General features: G+C 47.6%; 1 protein-coding gene across 3 annotated transcripts in view; it reads left to right on the top strand.

Moving 5' to 3' along the window:
• The window catches only part of UROS (uroporphyrinogen III synthase), a 36,919-nt gene continuing 15,741 nt past the window's right edge, over positions 1–21,178 (top strand). The window contains exons 1-5 of one of the 3 annotated variants that reach the window (XM_077762956.1): positions 1–57; positions 8,775–8,916; positions 9,087–9,170; positions 10,809–10,905; positions 14,277–14,351. In XM_077762956.1, the coding sequence (XP_077619082.1) occupies positions 8,854–8,916; positions 9,087–9,170; positions 10,809–10,905; positions 14,277–14,351 (319 nt within the window). In that variant the 5' untranslated portion in view covers positions 1–57; positions 8,775–8,853. Of the gene's footprint in view, positions 58–8,774; positions 8,917–9,086; positions 9,171–9,879; positions 10,278–10,808; positions 10,906–14,276; positions 14,352–21,178 lie in introns of those variants that run through there. The other 2 variants (XM_077762957.1, XM_077762959.1) reach the window with 2 other exon arrangements.

Below are 21,178 nucleotides of genomic sequence, written 5' to 3'. Positions count from 1 at the left end.
CCGAGCGCTCGGCACGGCCTCAGCGCCTAGCCTTTCGGGCCTGTGCAGCCCGGCGAGGTAGGTGTCGCCGCCCACGGTGCCGACGATGACACCGAGGCCTGGCGGCAGCGTGACGAGGAGCGGGCGGAGCTCCGGTCGCTGCTGGCTTGGGCGGGGGGCCCCGGCCCTGGGGGCAGCGGTCGGCCCGAGCGCAGATGCCCGCGCGGCAAGGTCAGGCCTGGCCCCGAGGGGGCCCCCCAACACCGCCAGTGGCGTAACCTTGTCCGCGTTTGAACGAATCCCACCCTAAGCCCCGCCCCCAGCCAGCGCTCTTTCAGCGCATTTCTGGACCTGAAAGTTTCTTTAACCTTCAGTGCTTCGGGTCTAGTGGGGAAATCTCAGTTGCAGAGCAGAGCAGAGCCCACTCAGAACGGAGTGGAGGGGCCGTGGTGAGCGCTGCTGCGGCGGCGGGTGGTGGCCAAGTGGGGCTCCGGCCCAGTGCCGTCGGAGCGTCACCTGTCAAGATCAGGAGCACCCGGAGGTTCTGGAGTTTTACAAGATCGATCCTGGGCCGAATAAAATTCAGCTCCTCACCAGATTTCTCACTTGGGCCACCAGTAAGCAGCCATTGTAAAGATGATTTGGAAAGAAGGTCCTTAATTAAAGAAGACGGCAGCTTTCTGAAAAGAAGGTCTGTGGTTTAGCCGTGTTTTCCTCTGTAAAATGAGGAAAGCGGATTGGAGAGCTGTGACTGTAAACACGGAAGGCGCTGCCCAGAGGGTTAGGCCGACCTTTCCTCAGTGATCCTTCAGCAGCAGGAAATGGAGTCAGGGTGACATAATGGTCCCCAGAACCCAGAGTCCCCATGACTGTTTTCTGTAAGTTCCATCTTTCCTGGGAGTGTCTGCTACCAGCCCACAATATGGGTATCTGTAGACCTCCCTATCAGGGATTCACATCTGATTGGGTAGCTTAAAATGACCCCTTTGGGTCCCACAACTATGTAAAAACATCTTCCTCTAATATGGAAGAAAGGAAGCTATAAAAAAGCAAAACAAAAACCTATTACAAGGCTCAAATTAGAAAAAAGACTCGGAAGGCATGGTGCCAATTTATCAACAGAGGTGCGCTCAGACAGTATGGGTAATCTCTAAGTATACAGTTGAGTGAGTATCAAGTATATTCACGTTATTGTGCAAGAATCACCACCATCCATCCCCAGACCTTCTTGTAAAACCAAACTCTGTGTCCATTAAACTAGAATTCCTCATTTCCTACCCTCCCCTNCTTCTCTGGTGGAATCCTATAATGTTTATTCTTCTGTGACAACTTATTTCACTTAGTACAAGTTCACCCGAGGTTCCACCCATGTAGCAGGTGTCAGAATTTCCTTTTTTTAAGGCGGAATAATACTCCGTTGTGCGTATATACCGCATTTTGTTTATCCATTTGTCCATTGGTGGGCATGTGGGTTGCCACCACCTTTTGACTCTTAGGAATATCGCGGCTGTGAATTTGGACATACAAATAACCTGTTTGAGTCCCTGCTGTTAAATTTTGCGGTGTCTGTACCCAGAAGTGGAGCTGATTGGTTATATGATAATTCTGTGTACTGTTTTTTGAGGAACTATACTTTTTGGTATTTTTTGCAAACTTTCCACAGTGATTAGGCATTGCTTTGATAAGAGATCAGGGGAAATGCCTAACTTGTGCCCTCAGACTAGCTCCCGGGTCAGAGTGTAGAGTATCTTAAAAGAGCCGAGATGGTAGACATGGATTAAATTCCACCCGCTGCCACTCACTGTGTTGTGTGACCTTGGGCCCAGTGCTCAGTCCTTCAGTCTTGGTTTCCTCTTCTGCGAATTAAGGATAATAATACCTACCTTGCTGGTTTAAATGGGGGTTGAGATCCCGCCATGTAAAATGCTTGGCCCCTTACATAACACAGGGTAAGTGCTCAATAAAAGGGCAGCTGTTGTTACTGCTGAGAGAGCAGCAGGATGCAGCCAGAAAGTGTGACTGAGGCCTGACTCTTTCTTGCCAGGGAAGTGGTCTTCATCAAGTCGTTTCTTTCCCTTGGTTTAAGGAAAAGAGATCATTTCACCCTGCTCCGGAGATGCTGGGTAACTCTGAAGAGTTGTTTCCCCTCAGTGAGAACAAATACTTACTGAGCATCCAATATGGGGAAGAAAGTCCCTCAAAACAACCAGCAGCCCAGGGGACCCCGTCCATTGCACGACCACAGGGTCTGAGACAAGCAGCCTAGACCAGAACACGGGCCTCGCCCCTCCCCCACAGTGCAAAACCCTTCCCCTCTGACGAGCCTCTTCCCTAAAGTTCTAAAGTGGCTCGTGTATGGTCCTCCTTATTTAAAAGCCTGGGGATAGCCCTGCCTGTCTCCTGTTCCTGGCTCCCTCCTCCTCCTGCTGCGAGGCAGGTAACAGGAGTGTCTTCAAGCAGGGAGCTTTCAACTTGGTCCAGGAGAAATGCAGGGATAACAGAATTCCCGTGTGGACACGACAGTCCAGGCTTCAACTTGAAGGAGGCTGTATTGGTTCCCAGGCTGCCGTATCAAAGGGCCACAGACTGGGTGGTGTATAGGGTAGAAATGAATTGTCTCAGCCAGTTGCAGAGGCTAGAATTCTAAGATCAAGATGTCATTAGGGTTGGGTCCTTCCGAGGGCTGTTCTGAGAAATCTGTTCTGGGCCTCTCCCCCAGTTCCGGTGGCTGGTGGGCCATCTCTGACGTCCCTCGGCTTGTTAATACATCACCCCGATCTCTGTGTTCCCTGAGTGCGTGTCTGGGTGTCCACATCTCCCCTTGTTACAAGGATACCAGCCCTATTGGATTAGGGCCCACCCTAATGACCTCATTTTAACTTGACTGCATCTGCCAGGACCCTATTTCCAAATAAGGTCACATTCTGATGTACTGAGGGTTAGGACTTCAGCACATAAATTTTGGATTCAGAGCCTAACAGCCCAAGTGCAAGGATCTACCATTTCGCTGCTAGCTCTTCATAGCAGGCCACTGGGTGGTGGGTACATGAGCTTCTTGATGGGAACAACTGAAGGAGCTCCGTGTGCAGATGAACAGTGCTGAGAAGGGGCTTGCGCACTCTTTGAGAACCCCCTCGCCCGCCCCAGGCCCTAGAACACTGCAGGCTCTGGTCAGCAAAAGCATCTCTGCTGGCTTTACCTGTCTCCAGCCTATTCGGCATGAATCTGCTGCTGAACTCCCTTTTTTTAATTGTGCCAGACCTTCTATACAAAGTAGCTGGCAGGTGCACATATCATCCTAAACCCTCGGCCACAGCAGAAGATGAATTCTGAATCAGCGGAGGCCTGGGCCCAAGTGCAGACTTTTAAAGCCTTTCTTCTGAATGCTGGCAGTTTGCAATAGGCAGTACTTGTGTGTGTGTGTGTGTGTGTGTGTGTGTGTGTGTCTCCCTCAACACTTAGCTCACAGTTCTGTGGTTGTCAGTTTCCCCCCACCAGCCCTGGAGCATCTTGAGAGTGGGTGTTAGGTGTTGTTTGTCCCTTAACCAGCACCCAGTTCTCAGCATCACACAGGAGGGATTCAGTGTTTCTTGGGTAAAGGAAGGTAGGACTGCCGAGCCCCGCCCTGTCTAGTTGACAGGCCACCTTTCTGGCCAGCTGGTCCTTTCTTACTTCTCCTTGTGATAAAATACAGGAGCTTCTGCAAGGTGAGCAAGGCAGAATGCGCTACCCCAGGAACTCCGGGGAGAGAGTGCTGCCAAAGGTCCTTGCTCAGTGCTCCCCAAGTGCATCGCACGGTTCTCTCTGACTTGCTGATAGTCCGGAACTCCAGCTCAGTGCCCACCTTGGTTCTGGTGTCTCCTGTTTGTGTGCACTGGGGAGTGGGGAGGTACCCCTGGGACGTCCCTTGACCCACTGCCTTCCTCGCCAGCCATGGCCTTGTTTCTCCTCTTCATAGCAAAACTGAGTCATCTTCACTTCCTGTATCTACATCATTACCTCCACTTAATTCTAGAACTTATTCTGTTATGGACTGAATTGTGTCCCCCACCCCACCCCCCCATTCGTATGTTGAAGCCCTAATCCCCAACATGACTTTATTTGGATATAGTGCCCTTAAAGAGGTAATGAAGAGGCGCACTGGCTGGCTCAATGGATCTAGCATGTGACTCTTGATATCAGGGTCATGAGATCAAGCCCCATTTTGGGCGTAGAGCCTACTCAAAAAAAAAAAAGAAAAAAAAGGCAGTAATGATTAGCTGAGGTCACTGGGCGGTCAAGCCCTAATACCCACTCGGAGGAGGCCTGGTCCTATAGGTCTGGTACCCTTCCCAGAAGAGGAGACACCAGAGGTCTCTCTCCGCACAAACACAGAGGAAAGACCACATGAGCACACAGCCAGGAGACGCTAGTCTCTAAGGCCGGGAAGAGAGCTCTCACCAGGAACCAACCACGAGGATGCCTTGATCTTGGACTTCCAACCTCCAGAACTGTGAGCAAATAAACGTCTGCTGTCTAGCCCCCTCGTCTTCGGAATTCCGGTATCGATGGAATTCTGGAATGATGAAGACTCACTGCAGTCTGCCCTCCTTCTCTTTCGCTAGGCTCTCCCCTGCCCAGCTTGACCTGGCATCACCTGGGCACTGGAGGGCTCTGTCCTGGGCCTCCTCCTCCTGTCACCAGGCCCTGGGGCCTCAGAACATACCCTCTATGCACTGACAACGCCCAAATCTTTGACCTCACACCCCCACCTGCCCCCCGAGCCCAAAATGCCTGCCCACTTTCTCCATTTGGGCATCTAATGCCAGGACTCTCCAACTCGTTTAACACTAGAGCGGACCTACTAAATGCTAGCATTCATCCAGCACATTGTGGCACATAGACAGGGTGTACAGTTTCCAGATCAAGGCAGCCAGCCCTGGTTGGGGCGGCCCTGGTTCTGGCTGCCCGGGGCCCCACCAGCTGCCCGGGGGCCGAGAGCCCTGCAGGCTGCTCGTGGCACACAGTCGGGCTGAGGCACACGGGTGCGGGATAGGCGTCCTCAAACGTAACATGTCCCAGATGAGCCTTGGTCCCCTTCCCTTCGCGTCCCCTGACCGTGCTTCCATCCTCCCTGTTGTTCGGGCTGTAAACTCAGCCCCTTCTCTCCCCCACCCTGCTCCGGCCCCATTAAGTACTGTTGGCTCCACCTTGAGAGCACACCCGAGGGCATATCCGCTAACCCCTGCCCGGGCCCTGGTGTAGGAGTTAGTGCAAGAAGCCCTGAGAAGGGCAAGACTGAGAGACGGAGAGAAGTCTGGGGCGGCTGGAGTGCAGGGTGGCGTGGGGACACGGGGCTGGACAGGGCCTCACTGGGTTCTACCAGGAGTGGGAACCTTGTTTACAGATTGATTTCTCCTCACCCTGCCTCACATCTGCTTGCCCTTTCCTCTCTGGGGGGTGACAAAAGGAGGGCAGTGTGGTGTCACGGAGCAGCTGTCCCCCCCCCGGCGTGTGTCTCCTCCTCTGTGGAGTGGCAGTCACCTCTGTGGTACCAAGCTGTCGGGTGGCCAAGTGACTCAGAGGACATAAAGTAACCGCTAACACTTACTGAGCACTCACCATACACCAGAGACTGAACGCTTCAGTTGCCTGAAATTGATGAGGTTGGCCTGTTTCATGGGTGAGGAAGCTGCCACGTAGAAGGCAGAACTCCAGGGTCCCTGAACTGATAAGTGGCAGAGCCCGGTAGCAGTCACAGAGCTGGGTGGCGGTGTCACAGGCAGGCCGACTGGTGCTCAAGGCTGGGCCCCCGACGCCTATACTATGCCGCCTCTTCTATACTTTGCACACCCCACCCAGTGTTTGGGAGAACAGGGAGGCAGGAAGATAAAAAGTATCACTCTGGTACCAAAGCGCTTAGTTTACTAATGCAAACATTTTTCCTCACTGCCGCTGTCATTCTGATCTCAACTAAGATGTCACCTTCTCAGAGAGGTGGCCCTGGAGAGGCACCGAGCTATCAGCACCCAGTCACCTCTCCCCCATCACCTTATATAGCACTTAGTAGTACTTGAACTTGTGCTCCTTCCCCAATGAATAATGCAGACCTAATCCCCAGGGCAGATTGCAGGCGTCACTGCCTGAGAACAACAGAGAAACACTTTTGTGAGAGGCTGGCTCCTGGAATTTGAAAGCAATACTAGCATAGCCTTTGAAACCTTGGGGATCCACAGCCCAGAGCCTAGAACCATGCCGGGGACATGGGGGCGCTGAGGGCTGTGGCCCAGAACGGCCTCCTTCCAACAGCATTAGGCTTCCACTTTGTAATCCCCACAATGCTTGCTTGTCCTGTGTGCTTGGACACGTGTATGCGTTAACAGAAAATGCTAAGCTTTATCTGCCACTTGGTGACCTGCAGATTCCTGGAGCCCCGGAAGGGGCTCTCAGCATCAGTCAGGGTTCAAGCAGAGAAGCAGAGCCGGTGGGCGGTAGGGATTAGGCGGCCTACTGCAAGTGACGGCCTCATGCAAGTCTGAGACCCAGGGTGCAAGCCGAGGAGGGCAGGCCAGCCCAGGCGGACCTGACGCTGTGTCACCAGGTGGGAATTCGTCCTCAGGGAAGCCTGGGTTCTGCCCGTAAGGCCTTCCACTGACTGGAGGAGGCCCTCCCAGATTCTCTAGGGTAATCTCCCAGGCTAAATGCCCCCCGGTGATGGACTCTGTCCTGTCTCCAGGGCACCTCTACCGCAATGCCTCCGTTAGCACTCGTGAATAACTGGGGCCAGATCATAGCTGGGCTGACCCGTGAGCACGACCGTCTTAGAAAGGCAGGTTGCTGGGGCGCCTGGGGGGACCAGTCGGTTAAGCGTCCGACCTCGGCTGAGGTCATGATCTCATGGTTAGTGGGTTCGAGCCCCACGTCAGGCTCTGTGCAGAGAGCTAGCTCAGAGCCTGGAGCCTGCTTTAGATTCTGTGTCTCCCTCTTGCTCTGACCCTCCCCTGCGCACTCTTTCTCTCTCTCCCAGAAATAAATAAAACATTTTAAAAAATTAAAAAAAAAAAAAAGGCAGGTTCCTAACTTCCTAAAAGGCAGACACATGCCAAGTACCTTCAGGAAATGACAGAAATGAGACTGCCCATTTTCCCAAATCTCCAGCCTCTGTAGCTAACAGCTCGGTGGCAGCAGTAATTAGAACTTGATTTCATAATTATTATTTGTTCATCCAGGGTTGGTTGCTTAGATACAAAGCAATTCATTTTGAGCCAGATTTTCTGTAAGACGTCCCGTAGATATTATAATGTTCCAGAACCCATTCAGTCATAACTAACAAGTAATGGTGCCCGGAGTTAACACATTTCTGCTCCAAACAATATGTGCTGTTTGACTGTTATAAGCCGCTTGTGTAGTATTTAGTAAGTAAGTAACTGGTAGGTAGGTAAGTAAGTAACGGGATCGTAATCCACATCTCAGGAGGGTTTATTCACAGTTCTCCAGCAACATTCATTTTGAGGCCTTTGGGGTGGTCATATTGAATTCCACCCCGCCCACGCCGTGATACAAAAGAATTTAATGTTTATTGCAAGAAAAAAAAATGTGGATAATAAAGAGGAAAACAAAACAGTCACCCTAACATGCGNGCCCACGCCGTGATACAAAAGAATTTAATGTTTATTGCAAGAAAAAATGTGGATAATACAGAAAGAGGAAAACAAAACAGTCACCCTAACATGCCCCCCCCAGAGATAATCATTAGTAGTATTTTGGTGCAGATTCTTTCACCTATATGTATATACAAAATCTATAAATTCACACTATGTATGCATCCAGTTTTTTTTAACTTAACATTATTTGGTGATCCATGTAATTAAGTTATTAACGACTATTTTGATGATTTCACATGACTGTACCATTTTCTCACCATTGGACATTTACTCTGTTTCCCACTGTAAATCCTACAGTCTTGCCCCTGGAAGAGGGAAAGTCCTGGAGACCCTAATGCACAACACGGTGATCATAGCCAACAACACTATATCACAGGCTTCAGAGATCCCCGGAGAGCTCATCTCAGCTCTTCCCACCACAGAAAAGAGGTCATGAGGAGGCCTGGCAGAGGTGTTAGCTAACATCACTGCTATAGTGATCACACCTCAGTATATAAATGTATCAAGTCAACAGCTGAATACCTGAAATTTACAAATTTACACAGTGTCCTATGTCAATTATTTCATTAAAAGAAAAAATACCAGGATGAACAGCTTTATGTTAGTCTTTGCACACATTTATGAGTCGTGCCTTGGTATTTACTCTTAGAAGTAAAATCATAGGAAGAAAGAGTATGAAATGTATGAGGCTTTTGATACATATCAATGAATTATTTTCCCGGCTGTTAGAGGAAACTTTTGAAAGCTGTCTCATAATATTTGATAACATTTATAAAACATCATCTGAGAAGTAGGAAGGTCAACCTAATTATTTCCTAAAGAGTTTATGAACTATTTAGTATGGTTACCTTGGAACAGAAGTACTTGTTTATTTCCTTAAAATAATTTCTCTACTATTTGTATTGATATACAACCCCAAATTTGCGTCACTTCTTCTTTAAATGTGTGGCCAGGACACTGGCTTTCCCTAATGGCTTTCATCTGCCTTTCCAAGTGATATCAAGGGCCAGCATGCTGTCCCTTGGTGTTATCGGTGACAAGGTCTTCAGAAGGAACAAGCCCATGAACGCTAAGTCATTGTGGGCGAGGGACGGGTCACCTCAGGCAGCAGCTGATTACCTTCTTCCCCTGCTTCTGTCCCACACGGCTCAGGAAGGGTCCTTGAGATCTAATTAAGATCCATCCGTTTCCCTGCTCAGTCACAGCACCCTGTAAGGACTGCCAGGCGACAATGAAGGTTCTTCTACTAAAAGACTCTAAGGAGGATGATTGTGGCCAAGATCCATACGTCAGGGTAAGTGCCCGAGGCCCCTGGTCCTGCGAAGCCTAANCCTGGCTAGCGGGGGGGGGGGGGGTGTCTGCCAGCCTCCTGAGGAGCTGACACCAAGCAAGTTGTTGCTGTGACCCTTTCCCTATTTTCCAAACAGCCCTGGCCAATCCAGAACTATATTCTTGTATTTGCAGGAACTAGGATTATATGGACTTGAAGCCACTCTGATCCCTGTTTTATCATTTGAGTTTTTGTCTCTTTCCAGTTTTTCTGAGAAGGTAAGTCTGTCAGTGTCTGAGTACCATAATTTCTGAGTCTCTGTAGAATCGTTGCCAACCCAAGCCGGTAGGAGCTCTGCACTACCCCCTCGTTGTACGAGCAGACTTTAAACAAGGGCAGCACAGCCTCACCTGGGCCCCGTGGATGCGGCTCCTGGAGTGTCCGTGGGCCCCCAGCTGCTCCCCCAGAAAGCCACCCCTTCCCGGAGGCGGGGCCTGTGGGGCAGGGAGAGCGGGTTGTGGGGGGCTCTCAGCAGTGGGCCCTTCCAGCTAGCCCTCCCGTTCACCCGCGCCGCACGGCTGGCTGTCATGTCACCGTGCCCTTTGAGAGCTAGGCCCCAGGCTGGGCCACTCGGCCGAGCCCTCCAGCCAGTCAGAGCGCGGCTCCGCACGGCGTCCGCTCGCTGCCCGGTGCTGTCGTGAGGGTCCCGCCAGACGCGGCCTCAGAAAGACCTCGCAAACATTTCAGATCGAAGGTTCAGCACTCAGGCCACCTCATTAGTGTGTGGCCAGCCCCAGGAGCGGGGGCTCCCCTGGACACACGGGCCCAGAGCTGGGGTGGGTCCGTGGGACCGGGGTGCCCAGCCCCCCTCCCAGGCCCCACGCCTGATTGAGCGCTGACGGCACCCCTCCTGCTTCGCCCGGCACAGGCCTGCCAGCAGCTCTGTACGGAAGCACATGTTTTCCCTTAGACCCGGGCTGAATATTGCACCATTCATTCGGTAGTTTCCCCAGCAAACATCGACCGGGCATCTGTTCCGTTCCTAGGCGCTGGGTCGTGTGCTGAGGGGACTGTGTCAGCGGGGCCCCAGTAGGCACGCTCTTCCGTAAGCAGCCCTGCAAGGCGCCAAAGATCTCATCGCTTGAAATCGCTTCTTAGACTCGGGCTCATAGAGATACCAGAGTTTCCACAGGCCCCTCTCTGTCTCCACCAGCCAGCGTGCCCTCCGGGGCTCTCCTGAGCCCTCTCGAAGCTCCTATGCCGTGAGGAGGGTCTCAGCATGCGCTTGAGCCCTGGCTCTGCCGCGCACTTTGGACCAGCTCCTTAGCCTCTCCAGGGCTGTGTCTTCATCTGGGAGATGATGACACCCCCACCCATCTCACATGGTACTTTCCCAGGTTTGGGGAGAAAACAGGTAAAAACGGCAATGTTCAGTAGATCTTATCACCATTATCATCTTTGAAAATCAGGGCTTCAGCATCCATATCACCCCTTGAAGATTGCAGTTTTATTACAGACACAGGTCCAGTCTGCCGGCACCCCGCCCAAGCCCAGGCTGGGTCAGATGGCCCCCGTCTGCACCTGTCCTACTTACCACCCTACGGCTCCCTTCCCTGTCCCCACCCCCCCACCCCCACCCCTGGGCTGTGAGCTGCTTGAGGGAAGTGCCATGAATGGTGAACTCACCTGGGTTCACCCGAGAGTGTGAATAGTGAATTCACATGAATAGTGCACAGTTCCAGGCATTTCGTATGCTCCCAGTTGGTGTTGAGTAGATGGATGGATGGATGAATGGATGGAAGGAAGGAAGGAAGGGAGGGAGGGAGGAATTTCCTCCTGTGAAGCATTTGGAATGCTGGGAAATGTTGAACTTGGTCTTCATGTAAAACATGCCTTTGTTGCTATTTGGCATGCAGCTGTCTCATCCTGAAGGCTACGGGGGACTCATTTTTACCAGCCCCAGAGCAGTGGAAGCAGTGGAACTGTGTTTGGAGAAGGACAATAAAACTGAAGGCAAGTGGGGGTGGGGAGAGGGCGGGTCCCTGGGTGGCTCAGTCAGTTACAACCTGACTCTTGATTTTGGCTCAGGTCATGATCTTGCGGTCATGGGCTTAAGTCCCACATTGTGCCCAGTGCTGTGTGTGGAGTCTGCTTACGATTCTCTTGCTGTCCCCCTCCCCTGCTCGCTCTCGCTCTCGCTCTCAAAACAAAACAAAACAAAAACAAAAAACTAAAACCTGAAGGTAGGGGAGACGCTGTTGTAAATTCCACTGGACGTTTCTTTACTCTGATTCTTCCTACTGAGGATATCAGATGCCAGAAAGAACTGCCCTTCAGGTTTGAAAAATCTCAATGAATTTTAACTTAAAAAAGGATTCAGGTACCAAGTGTCTTCATGTTTGTGTAACCTTTGGAGGAAGCAGAAAATGGCCTTTCTTCTTATAAGCTGACTCTTAACATCCCACACAAAGTGACACATTAACCCATTAGCCTTCTGACAGGAGTAAGCGCCTCGTGGTGCCGTGTCACAGATACTGCCTTGGGATACAGGTGACAGGGCTGCCTCCTTAAGTCCCCAGTCCCTGAGCAGTTCACCTGCCAGGTGGTCCTCCCTGTCCTCAGCATACACTGGTGGCCGTCTCTTTCCTCAAGGGGATGAGAAGACCCAGCAGCTTTGAGAAAATGGCCGGTGCACGCCAGGCACTTAATCACAGGACCATCTCTTTAACCCTTCTTCCTGCCTCCTTCCCGCTCCATCAGAACATGTGAGCAGAGCCCAGGTTTCAGACTGAACAGCCACCTTAGGCTTTGCAGTCAGACCACTTGGTGGCTGACATTTATGGGGTGCCTAATGTATACCAGGCTCTGATACATACCTTCCATTTTTTACCTCATGTATCACTAGACTGCTGGCCGGAGCGTGCTGTGGTCCTCACTGCTGTACAGAGAAGGAAGCTGCGGCTTGGGAAGCGCTCATCTAAGGCCACAGAACCAGTCAGCGCACAGTGGGCTTCAGACCCCAGCCTGCCCTGCTCTAGTTATCAGTGGAGGCCTCAGCCAGGGGTTGTTACAGAGTGGCTTTGCAGCAAGTTAGGCCTGGCTTCAGATGGCCACACTGATCTTGGCCAGTTCCTTGACCACACTGAGCCTTGGTGTCCTTGTCTATAAAGTGGGCATAATAAATAATCCTTCCATTCCAGGATCATCACTTTTTAAGAAAATTTTTTTAACATTTTATTTTTTGAGAGACAGAGAAAGGGCACGAGCAGGGGAGGGGCAGAGAGAGAGAGAGACACACACAGAATCCAAAGCAGGCTCCAGCCTCTGAGGTGTCAGCACAGAGCCCAACACGGGGCTCAAACCCACGAATGCAAGATCATGACCTGAGCCGAAGTCAAATGCTCAACCGACTGAGCCCCCCAGGTGCCCCAGGATCATCACTTCTAACTGTCAGCTAGCTAGAACTTAGGAGTGCCCTCCCTGTGCCAAATCCCATGCTAAATGCTTTACCCTTGAGGTAGATACGACTTGCCAGAGCTTGAAGAACAAGAGGGTATGACGCATCAAGACCACAGGGTCTGTAAGTTGCAGATTTGTGATTTCAGCTACCGGTGTGAGTCCCAAAAAGAAACATTTAGGATGTTGCCTGGCTCATGGTGGGCTGGTGGGAGTAAGCAGCAGTGGTGAACAGTTATCGTCTATGTTCAATCAGGTTTCTGTTCTAGCCTAAAAAATCACCTTCTTGATGGGTTCGTATACACACTGACCTCCTGCTGAAAAGAAATGTCAGCTACGAGGCTTGGAGGATGGTTTGCCCACATGCGATAGGGTAATATTCAGATAAATATTATTTACATTGGTGGGGTAGGAAAGAAGGTGAAACTCAATCTCTGGTTACTTTTTCAAAGGAAGTTTCCCCACGCGGGGTTGCCTGGCTGGCTCAGTCGCTGGAGCATACAACTCTTGGTAATGGGGTATATAAGTTTGAGCCCCATGCTGGGTGTAGAGGTTATTTAAAAAAATAAAAATCTTTTTTTAAAAAAAGTAAATAAAAGGAAATTTCCAATGGGAGTGCAAAAGGTAGTGTCACACTTAAATATAGGGGAAAGTTTTGCTCATAATCGGATTCTAAGAAGGGAGAGCTCATATTTTCCTGTCTTCTAAAAAAGTGTTCAGTACTGAACACTGTTCAATATTGAACCCCCAGTGGCCTGATAATCTATCTGTACAACCCGTTTTCTCTTTATATTTCTTTCATCCACATTTAGAGATGTTTGTTTTTGTCATAAAACGGTAGTGTTCTCTACTAAATTGTGTTTGCTTATGAACCTGAAATATATTATCTTTCCTTTGACCTAATGGAAAAATAAGTCCTCTTGGCAGAGATTACAGCTCCTTGACTGCTTTCAGATTTATGTCCCAAATAAAACCAGCTGTATTGCCTAATTAGATGTTAAGTTGCCACGTTTCAATGACCAGTGACTTTTTCTCTTCAAAAGTATAGATTTTTAGGGGCGCCTGTCTGGCTCATTCAGAAGAGCGTGTGACTCTCGATCTCAGGGTCATGACTTTGAGCCCCAAGTTGGGTGTAGAGATTACTAAAAAGATTTTTTTAAATAAATGAAAGTCTGTATTTTTTAATTAAAAAAAAAAATTTTAAGAGAGAGAAAATGTATGAGTAGGGGAGGAGCAGAAGGAGAGAAAGAGAGAATCTCAAACAGGCTCCATGCTGAGTACCCCACAACCCTGGGATCAGGAGCTGAACCAAAATCAAGAGTCAATGTACGAGCCACCCAGGTACCCCTCGGTTTTAAATTTTTAATGTCACGTTGCAAATTAATTCTTCAAGTTATATTTGTTTTCTGGTACACACTAAACATGCTTCTAGTGCTGACTGTGGGAATGAGTTAATATTTTAAGCAAGGCATACTGAAACATTTACCAAAGTGATTTTTAAAACTTTGCCTGCCCGAGGGGCGCTGGATGGCCCAGTTGGTTAAGCATACGACTTCAGCTTAGGTCATGGTCTCACTGTTCATGAGTTCAAGCCCCGCATCAGGCTCTGTGCTGACAACTCAGAGCCTGGAGCCTGCTTCGGATTCTGTGTCTCCTTCTCTCTCTGCCACTCCCCTGCTTGCTCTCTGTTTCTGTCTCTCTCTCTCTCAAAATAAACATTTAAAAATTTTCTTTTAAATAAAAAAATCTGCCTGCTGAATATGAACAGAATAAAAATGGAATTTTGGTTTGAGATGCTTCTCTTTACATTTGGTGATTAATAGTTTGCCTTGTTCACAAGTGTCTTAGGCTGAACGGGCATCTTTGGGCAACAGTGCAAACGGCCACTTATGGTATTTGCAGCTAATGTATCATTCCATGTTTTACAGTCTGGAAAGATTCTTTGAAAGAAAAGTGGAATGCTAAGTCGGTGTACGTGGTTGGAAATGCTACGGCTTCTCTAGGTAAGCAATGACGGTAAAGATAAAACAGCCCAGAATGATTGTGATATTATGATTTCTAATAAGAAACATGTATTTGTTGGTCTTTCTCCCAGTACCTGGCACAAAGCTCCTAAAACCCTTGGTATTTCCTAAGTGATAAGAAAGATGAAGTTATTCGTAACAGACCTCTTTCAGTTATACCTGAGTTTATGTTAATGAAGTGGCTTTTGGAAAAGCTGCAAAGGATGGGGGGGTGGGTTGCCAAGGGAACCAACCCTGGGATTAGCGAGGGTGCTCTCCTGCCTCCCCCACCTCCAAGGAGAAGAGTGAGGCTGGAGGTCGAATTAATCATCAGCAACCAGTGATTTAATCCATCGTGCCTATGTAACAAAGCTTCATAAAACCCAAAAGGATGGTGCCCAGGACAGGTGCTGGGAGGGTGGTACACCTGGAGGGGTGTGGACGCCTCTGCACCCCCATCCCTGCTCTGTGCATCTCTTCCATCTGGCTGTTCTTAGAGCCTTTGAAATATCCTTTGTAATAAATAGGCAATAGTAGTCATTTGCCTGAGTTTTGTGAGCAAGTGATCCAATCCAACCCACATTCGCTAACCAGAGTACTGAAACGTGACTACGGCAGTAGCAGAGAGTACAACAGAGAAGAAAACCAAGGGTTTTCATTCCACAGTGGCTTAACATTGCTTTTTTAAAAATCGGTTGCATTTTTATACGCCAATAATGAAGCAATAGAAAAAGAAATCAAGGAACTGATCCCATTCACAATTGCACCAAAAACCATAAAATACTTAGGAATAAACCTAACCAAAGATGTAAAACCTCTGTATGCTGAAAACTATAGAAAACTTACAAAGGAAATTGAAGAAGACACAAAGAAATGGAAAAACATTCCATGCTCATGGATTGGAAGAATAAATGTTGTTAAAATGTCAATACTACCCAAAGCAATCTACACATTCAATGCAATCCCAATCAACATTGCACCAGCATTCTTCTCAAAACTAGAACAAACTGTCCTAAAATTTGTATGGAACCACTAAAGACCCCAAATAGCCAAAGTGATATTGAAGAAGAAAACCAAAATGGGAGGCATCACCATCCCAGACTTTAGCCTGTACTACAAAGCTGTAATCATCAAGACAGTATGGTATTGGCACAAAACCAGACACATAGACCAATGGAATAGAATAGAGAACCCAGAATTGGACCCACAAATGTATGGCCAGTTAATCTTTGACAAAGCAGGAAAGAGTAGCCAATGGAAAAAAGACAACCTCTTTAGCAGATGGTGCTGGGAGAACTGGACAGCAATATGCAGAAGATGAAACTAGACCACTTTCTTACACCATACACAAAAATAAACTAAAAATGGATGAAGGACCTGAACGTGAGCTAGGAAATCATCAAAACCTTAGAAGAGAAAGCAGGAAACAACCTCCTTGACCTCAGCTGCAGCAATTTCTTACTCGACACAACTTCAAAGGCAAGGGAATCAAAAGCAACAATGAACTATTGGGACCTCATCAAGATAAAAAGCTTCTGCACTGCAAAGGAAACAATCAACAAAACTAATAGGCAGCCGATGGAATAGGAAAAGATAGGTGCAGATGACTTGTTGGATAAGGGGCTAGTATCCAAAATCTATAAGGAACTCACCAAACTCCATACCTGAAAAACAAATAATCCAGTGAAGAAATGGGCAGAAGACATGAACAGACACTTTTCCAAAGAGGACATCCAGATGGCCAATAAACACATGAAATGATGCTCAGCATCCCTCCTCATCAGGGAAATACAAATCAAAACCACACTGAGATACCACCTCATGCCAGTCAGAGTGGCTAAAATGAACAAATCAGGAGACTATAGATGCTGGTGAGGATGTGGAGAAACGGGCACCCTGCTACACTGTTTTGGTGGGCATGCAAACTGGTACAGCCCTTCTGGAAAACAATGTGGAGGTTCCTCAAAAAATTAACAATAGAACCCCCCTAGGACCCAGCAAATAGCACTGCTAGGAATTTAACCAAGGGATACAGGAGTGTTGATGCCTAGGGGCACATGTACCCCAATGTTCATAGCAGCACTCTCAACAGCAGCCAAATCATGGAAACAGCCTAAATGTCCATCAACTGACAAATGGATCAAGATGTGGTTATACAGGGGCGCCTGGGTGGCTTAGTCGGTTAAGCGTCCGACTTTTGCTTAGGTCATGATCTCGCGGTTCGTGGGTTCAAGCCCTGTGTCGGGCTCTGTGCTGACTGCCAGCTCAGAGCCTGGAGCCTATTTCAGAGTCTGTATCTCCCTCTCTCTCTGACCCTCCCCTGCTCACGCTGTCTCTCTCTCTCTCCTAGAAATAAAAAAAAAAAAAGATGTGGTTATACACACAATGGAATACTACATGGCAATGAGAAAGAATAAAATCTGGCCATTTGTAGCAACATGGATGGAACTTGAGGATATTATGCTAAGTTAAGTCAGGCAGAGAAAGATATCATATGTTTTCACTCATGGATCAGGAGAAACTTAACAAGAGGACCATGGGGGAGGGGGAAGGAGAAAAATAGTTGGGGAGAGGGAGGGAGGCAAACCATGAGAGACTCTTAAATACTGAGAACAAACTGAGGGTTGATGGGGGTGGGGGAGAGGGGAAAATGGGTGATGAGCATGGAGGAGAGCAGTTGTTGGGATGAGCACTGGTTGTTATACGGAAACCAACTTGACAATAAACAATATTTAAAACAATACTATAGTTTAAAATATGATTTTTTGCTTATTTATAAATAATTAGTTAAGTATACAATATTGCTGATAAGGGTACAGTGAAACAAATATATTCAAATATTGCTAAATGGCATTAAGTATTGCCTCATATGTTTTCAGAAATACTTAATCAGTACGTTTCAAAAACTCTATTACATTGGCAGGTGGCTGGCTCAGTAAGTTAGAGCATATGACTGTTGATCTCAGGGTTATAAGTTCAAGCCCCAAGTTGGGCATGGAGCTTACTTAAAAAAATGAAATAAAATATATTCTTTTTAAGTCATCAGATCTTTACTCAATGTAGTTCTCAAGTTCTATTACAATGGAAACTTGAAATTTTCATTGGTGCCTAAGTTATCTTATAAAGAGGCCTGGTACCTGGCTCTGGAAAACCCTGATTAGGCTTATGTAGTGGGTCCAGGGCAGGACCCTATGCACTCACACAGGATTCTACATTGGGTTTGTCCCCATATTGAAATTGTTTTTTTTTTTTTTATTTAATGCAATTTAATTTTTTTAAATTTAAATCCAAGTTAATTAACATATAATGGAATAATGATTTCAGGAATAGAATTCAGTGATTACACCCAGTGCTCATCCCATCAAGCACTCTCCTTAATGCCCATCACCCATTTATCTCATCCCCCCACCCATAACATAAAATCCTTAAAAAAAAGAAAAGAATTTAAAAAGCTCTATTACAAAGTTTGTACCCTTGGGCCCACTAATCCCTTTTCTTTTTTTTTTCTTTTTTTTTTTTTTAATAGTTTATTGTCAAATTAGTTTCCACATAACACTCAGTGCTCATCCCCAAAGTGCCCTCCTCCATGCCCATCCCCCCTCCCCCCCACATCCATCAGTCCTCAGTTTTTGTCAGCATTCAAGAGTCTCTCATGGTTTGCCTCTCTCCCTTTCCCCCACCATTTCCGCCCTTCTTCTCCCCCTTGGTCCTCCGTCAAGTTCCTCCTAATCCTCCTATACGTGCAAACATATGGTATCTGTCCATCTCTGCCTGCCACTAATCCCTTTTCTGATAAATCTAGCCAAAGGTAATAATCCAAAATAGGAGAAATGAAGGGGTTTTTATATGAGACTATATCATAGCATTAGTTATAATCATGAAAAAAAGCCCCCAATAAGGAAAGGGTTAAATAAATTATGATACATCTGTGTGATGGTTATGTAGCTGCTTCTTTTACGTACTTTTTATTTGGAAGGAAATTTACAGAACAAAGAACTCAATCTTTTCTGGACTAGTGGAGAGTTAGTTGCCAACTTGATGCCCCATCATCCCCAAGTAGCTGAGTGTAGATTCCCCACAAACAAAGACATTTTTCTGTGTAGGCACAACTATCAAATTCAAGAAATTAACATGCGTCTATTAGTACCTCTTAATTCTCAATAACATCTGTTGTAGCAGAAGGATTAAGTTAGGAATCACGTCCCGCATCTCGTTATCAGCTCTTGTTAGTTTCCTGCAGGTTGGAATGGTGCCTCCACCTGGCTTTGGCTTTGCGACCTTGACACTTTCAGAGTACAGGCCAGCTGTTTTGTAGACCATCCCCCAATTTAGGTTTATCTGATATTTTTCTCATGATTACATCCATTCAGGTTCTGTGTCTGGCAGGAATATCCCAAGCGATGCCGTTTTTCTCCTTGCCACTTACCTGTAGCCCACCATTCTGCTCTGCCCTCTTACTGGGAACGTCCTTTGCCATCCCTTGACTTAGGTGATGTGAGGCTTCTCCACTGTGAAGCTACTGTTTTTCCCCTTGAAATTATTAAGTACTTTGTGGGGAGGTACATTTTTCTTTTACATTTTTTTTTTTTACGTTTATTTATTTTTGAGAGACAGAGCATGAGCAGGGGAGGGGCAGAGAGAGAGGGAGACACAGAATCTGAATCAGGTTCCAGGCTCTGAGCTGTCAGCACAGAGCCTGACACAGGACTTGAACTCACAAACCATGAGATCATTACCTGAGCCAAAGTCAGGTGCCCAACCAACTGAGCCACCCAGGCGCCCCAGATTTTATTTTTTTGAGTAGTCTCTATACCCAGTGTGGGGCTTAGGCTCACAACTCCAAGAGGAAGGGTCACATGCTCCACTCACTGAGCCAGTCAGGTACCCCTGATAATGTATTTGTCATCACACTTTTAATTTATTCAATTATTTGTATCAGTATGGATTCGTGGTTTCTTCGTTTACATTAAGTAACATTAAGGGAACAGTTCGTTACTACGTCTATTTTATTGCTCAAATTATCCCTGATGTGGCCAGCAGCAATCCCTTTAAGGTAACTTCTGTGTCCTTTTGGCATGTGCCGTCATTCTTTGAGTACTTCCTCCTTTTCTGGTACAAAAAGATGTTCCCAGTATGTTCTGTACTTTCCATGCCGCAGCCCTGAAATCCACCATTTTCCCTACGAACCAAGGTTCCTGTTAGTGGAGAGGGGTATTTAAAATTAGCCATCATGCAGCTGCTCGTGCATTCACTGCCCTTGGACTTCATGCTCTTGGTCACTTTCAGCACACAGAGACGGGATTCATAATCTTACACACACGCATATCTGTGTTTATATATACTTGTTTATACTGGAAACCATGAGCTCATTCCACCACCTCCACTTACAGTCCAGCACCACAGGGCTTATTCTGGGTCTTTCATTTCAATTTTTGTGGCCCGCATCTCTGGCAGGGAAAACCCTAACACGTTTAGTTGTTTGATCAGTGCCACTAAGGAATCAGTCTCCCCTGGCCCCACCCCCACAGGGCTGCCCTCTTCAGCCCGTGTGGTTCCTGACACCCAACACTGGCCGCTCCTCCATAATGACACTCCTGTTAGTCTGCCCCAGGGCCTTCGGATTGGAATGCTCCAAAGGAGAGAGGGCCAGAGAGGCTGGTCTTTTTAGACGGTCTCAAAGCATCTGTATAGCATAGGGTAGATACAATTTAGAAAACATTAACATTAAGCAAAAAGCCGGATGCAATAATAGATATATCTGATACAATTTCACTTTAATTAAAAAATACAGGTATTATACTAAGCTAGATAGTCCTCCTTATCCCTAAAGGAGCCTGAAAGGAGCAGGGACTCACAGAGACACCTGTTGGAGTACGTAACGTTCGTAACCAAATCAGTCACAACAGGGAAAAGGTGGGAACACCCCAAATATCCACTGACAGATAAGGGGATAGGTAAATGTGGTATATGCCAGCCATTGAATATCATGCAGACATCAAAAGGAAGGAAGGGTGCCTGGGTGGTTCGGTTGTGTAAGTGTCTGGCTTTGGCTCAGGTTGTGATCATGGCTCGTGAGTCTGAGCCCCACACTGTGACTTTGGATCCTCTGTCTCCCTCTCTGCCCCTCCCCTGTTCGAGCTCTCTCTCTCTCAAAAATAAATATTAAAAAATTGTTTTTAAAGTGACCATTAAACATGCTTAGCAATTTTGAGTAAATCAATGTATAACTTTGTTTCAAAACAGTTTCGTTTGTCCAGATGAATTTTGAAATACTGGAGGAAGTTGCAGTACGAGTGAAGTAGTTTAAGAATGAAAAGCACTCTTTCCAGAGAAGAAAATGACGTCAGGCAGACCCTAGCTGCGAGCTGCCTGCCTAATTGAGAGCCGAGGCCTAGCTTTTCAGTGCAGTGCGACTGGCGCCTGCGAGCCCTGCAGATCAGCAGAGGGGGAATCAGGCCTGGGTTGCCAAGGAAACCGCCCCCGCTCTCCCACTCCCCTCCCCAAATCAGTTAAATCAGGTGCTTGCACCTTCTTGCGCTGTTTTCTCAAGTAGAAGACAGGAGAAAATCATAGAGGCAGTTTCCGACTTGTGCATCAAACCTTCAGCCATCAAATAGGGTGTGTTCGTAAATTATCCCATTTCGATTCTGGAGCTCCCTTCAGTCTGGTCTCAGTAGCATCCCTGCGTGGTCTGTGTCTCACCATTCTGTCAGGTGAGAACATCCCACGACGGAAGTGGTGACACAGGAAGAGAAAGCCAAGGCAGAGCCTGCAGGCGTGGGCCAGCTTCCCGTGTGGCACAGGCAGTAGAGCCTGGTCCAACGGGG

Source organism: Crocuta crocuta, unplaced genomic scaffold, assembly GCF_008692635.1.
Source record: "Crocuta crocuta isolate KB4526 unplaced genomic scaffold, BGI_CrCroc_1.0 scaffold466, whole genome shotgun sequence".
NCBI lineage: Eukaryota > Metazoa > Chordata > Mammalia > Carnivora > Hyaenidae > Crocuta > Crocuta crocuta.
This window is presented reverse-complemented; position numbering and strand designations above follow the sequence as displayed.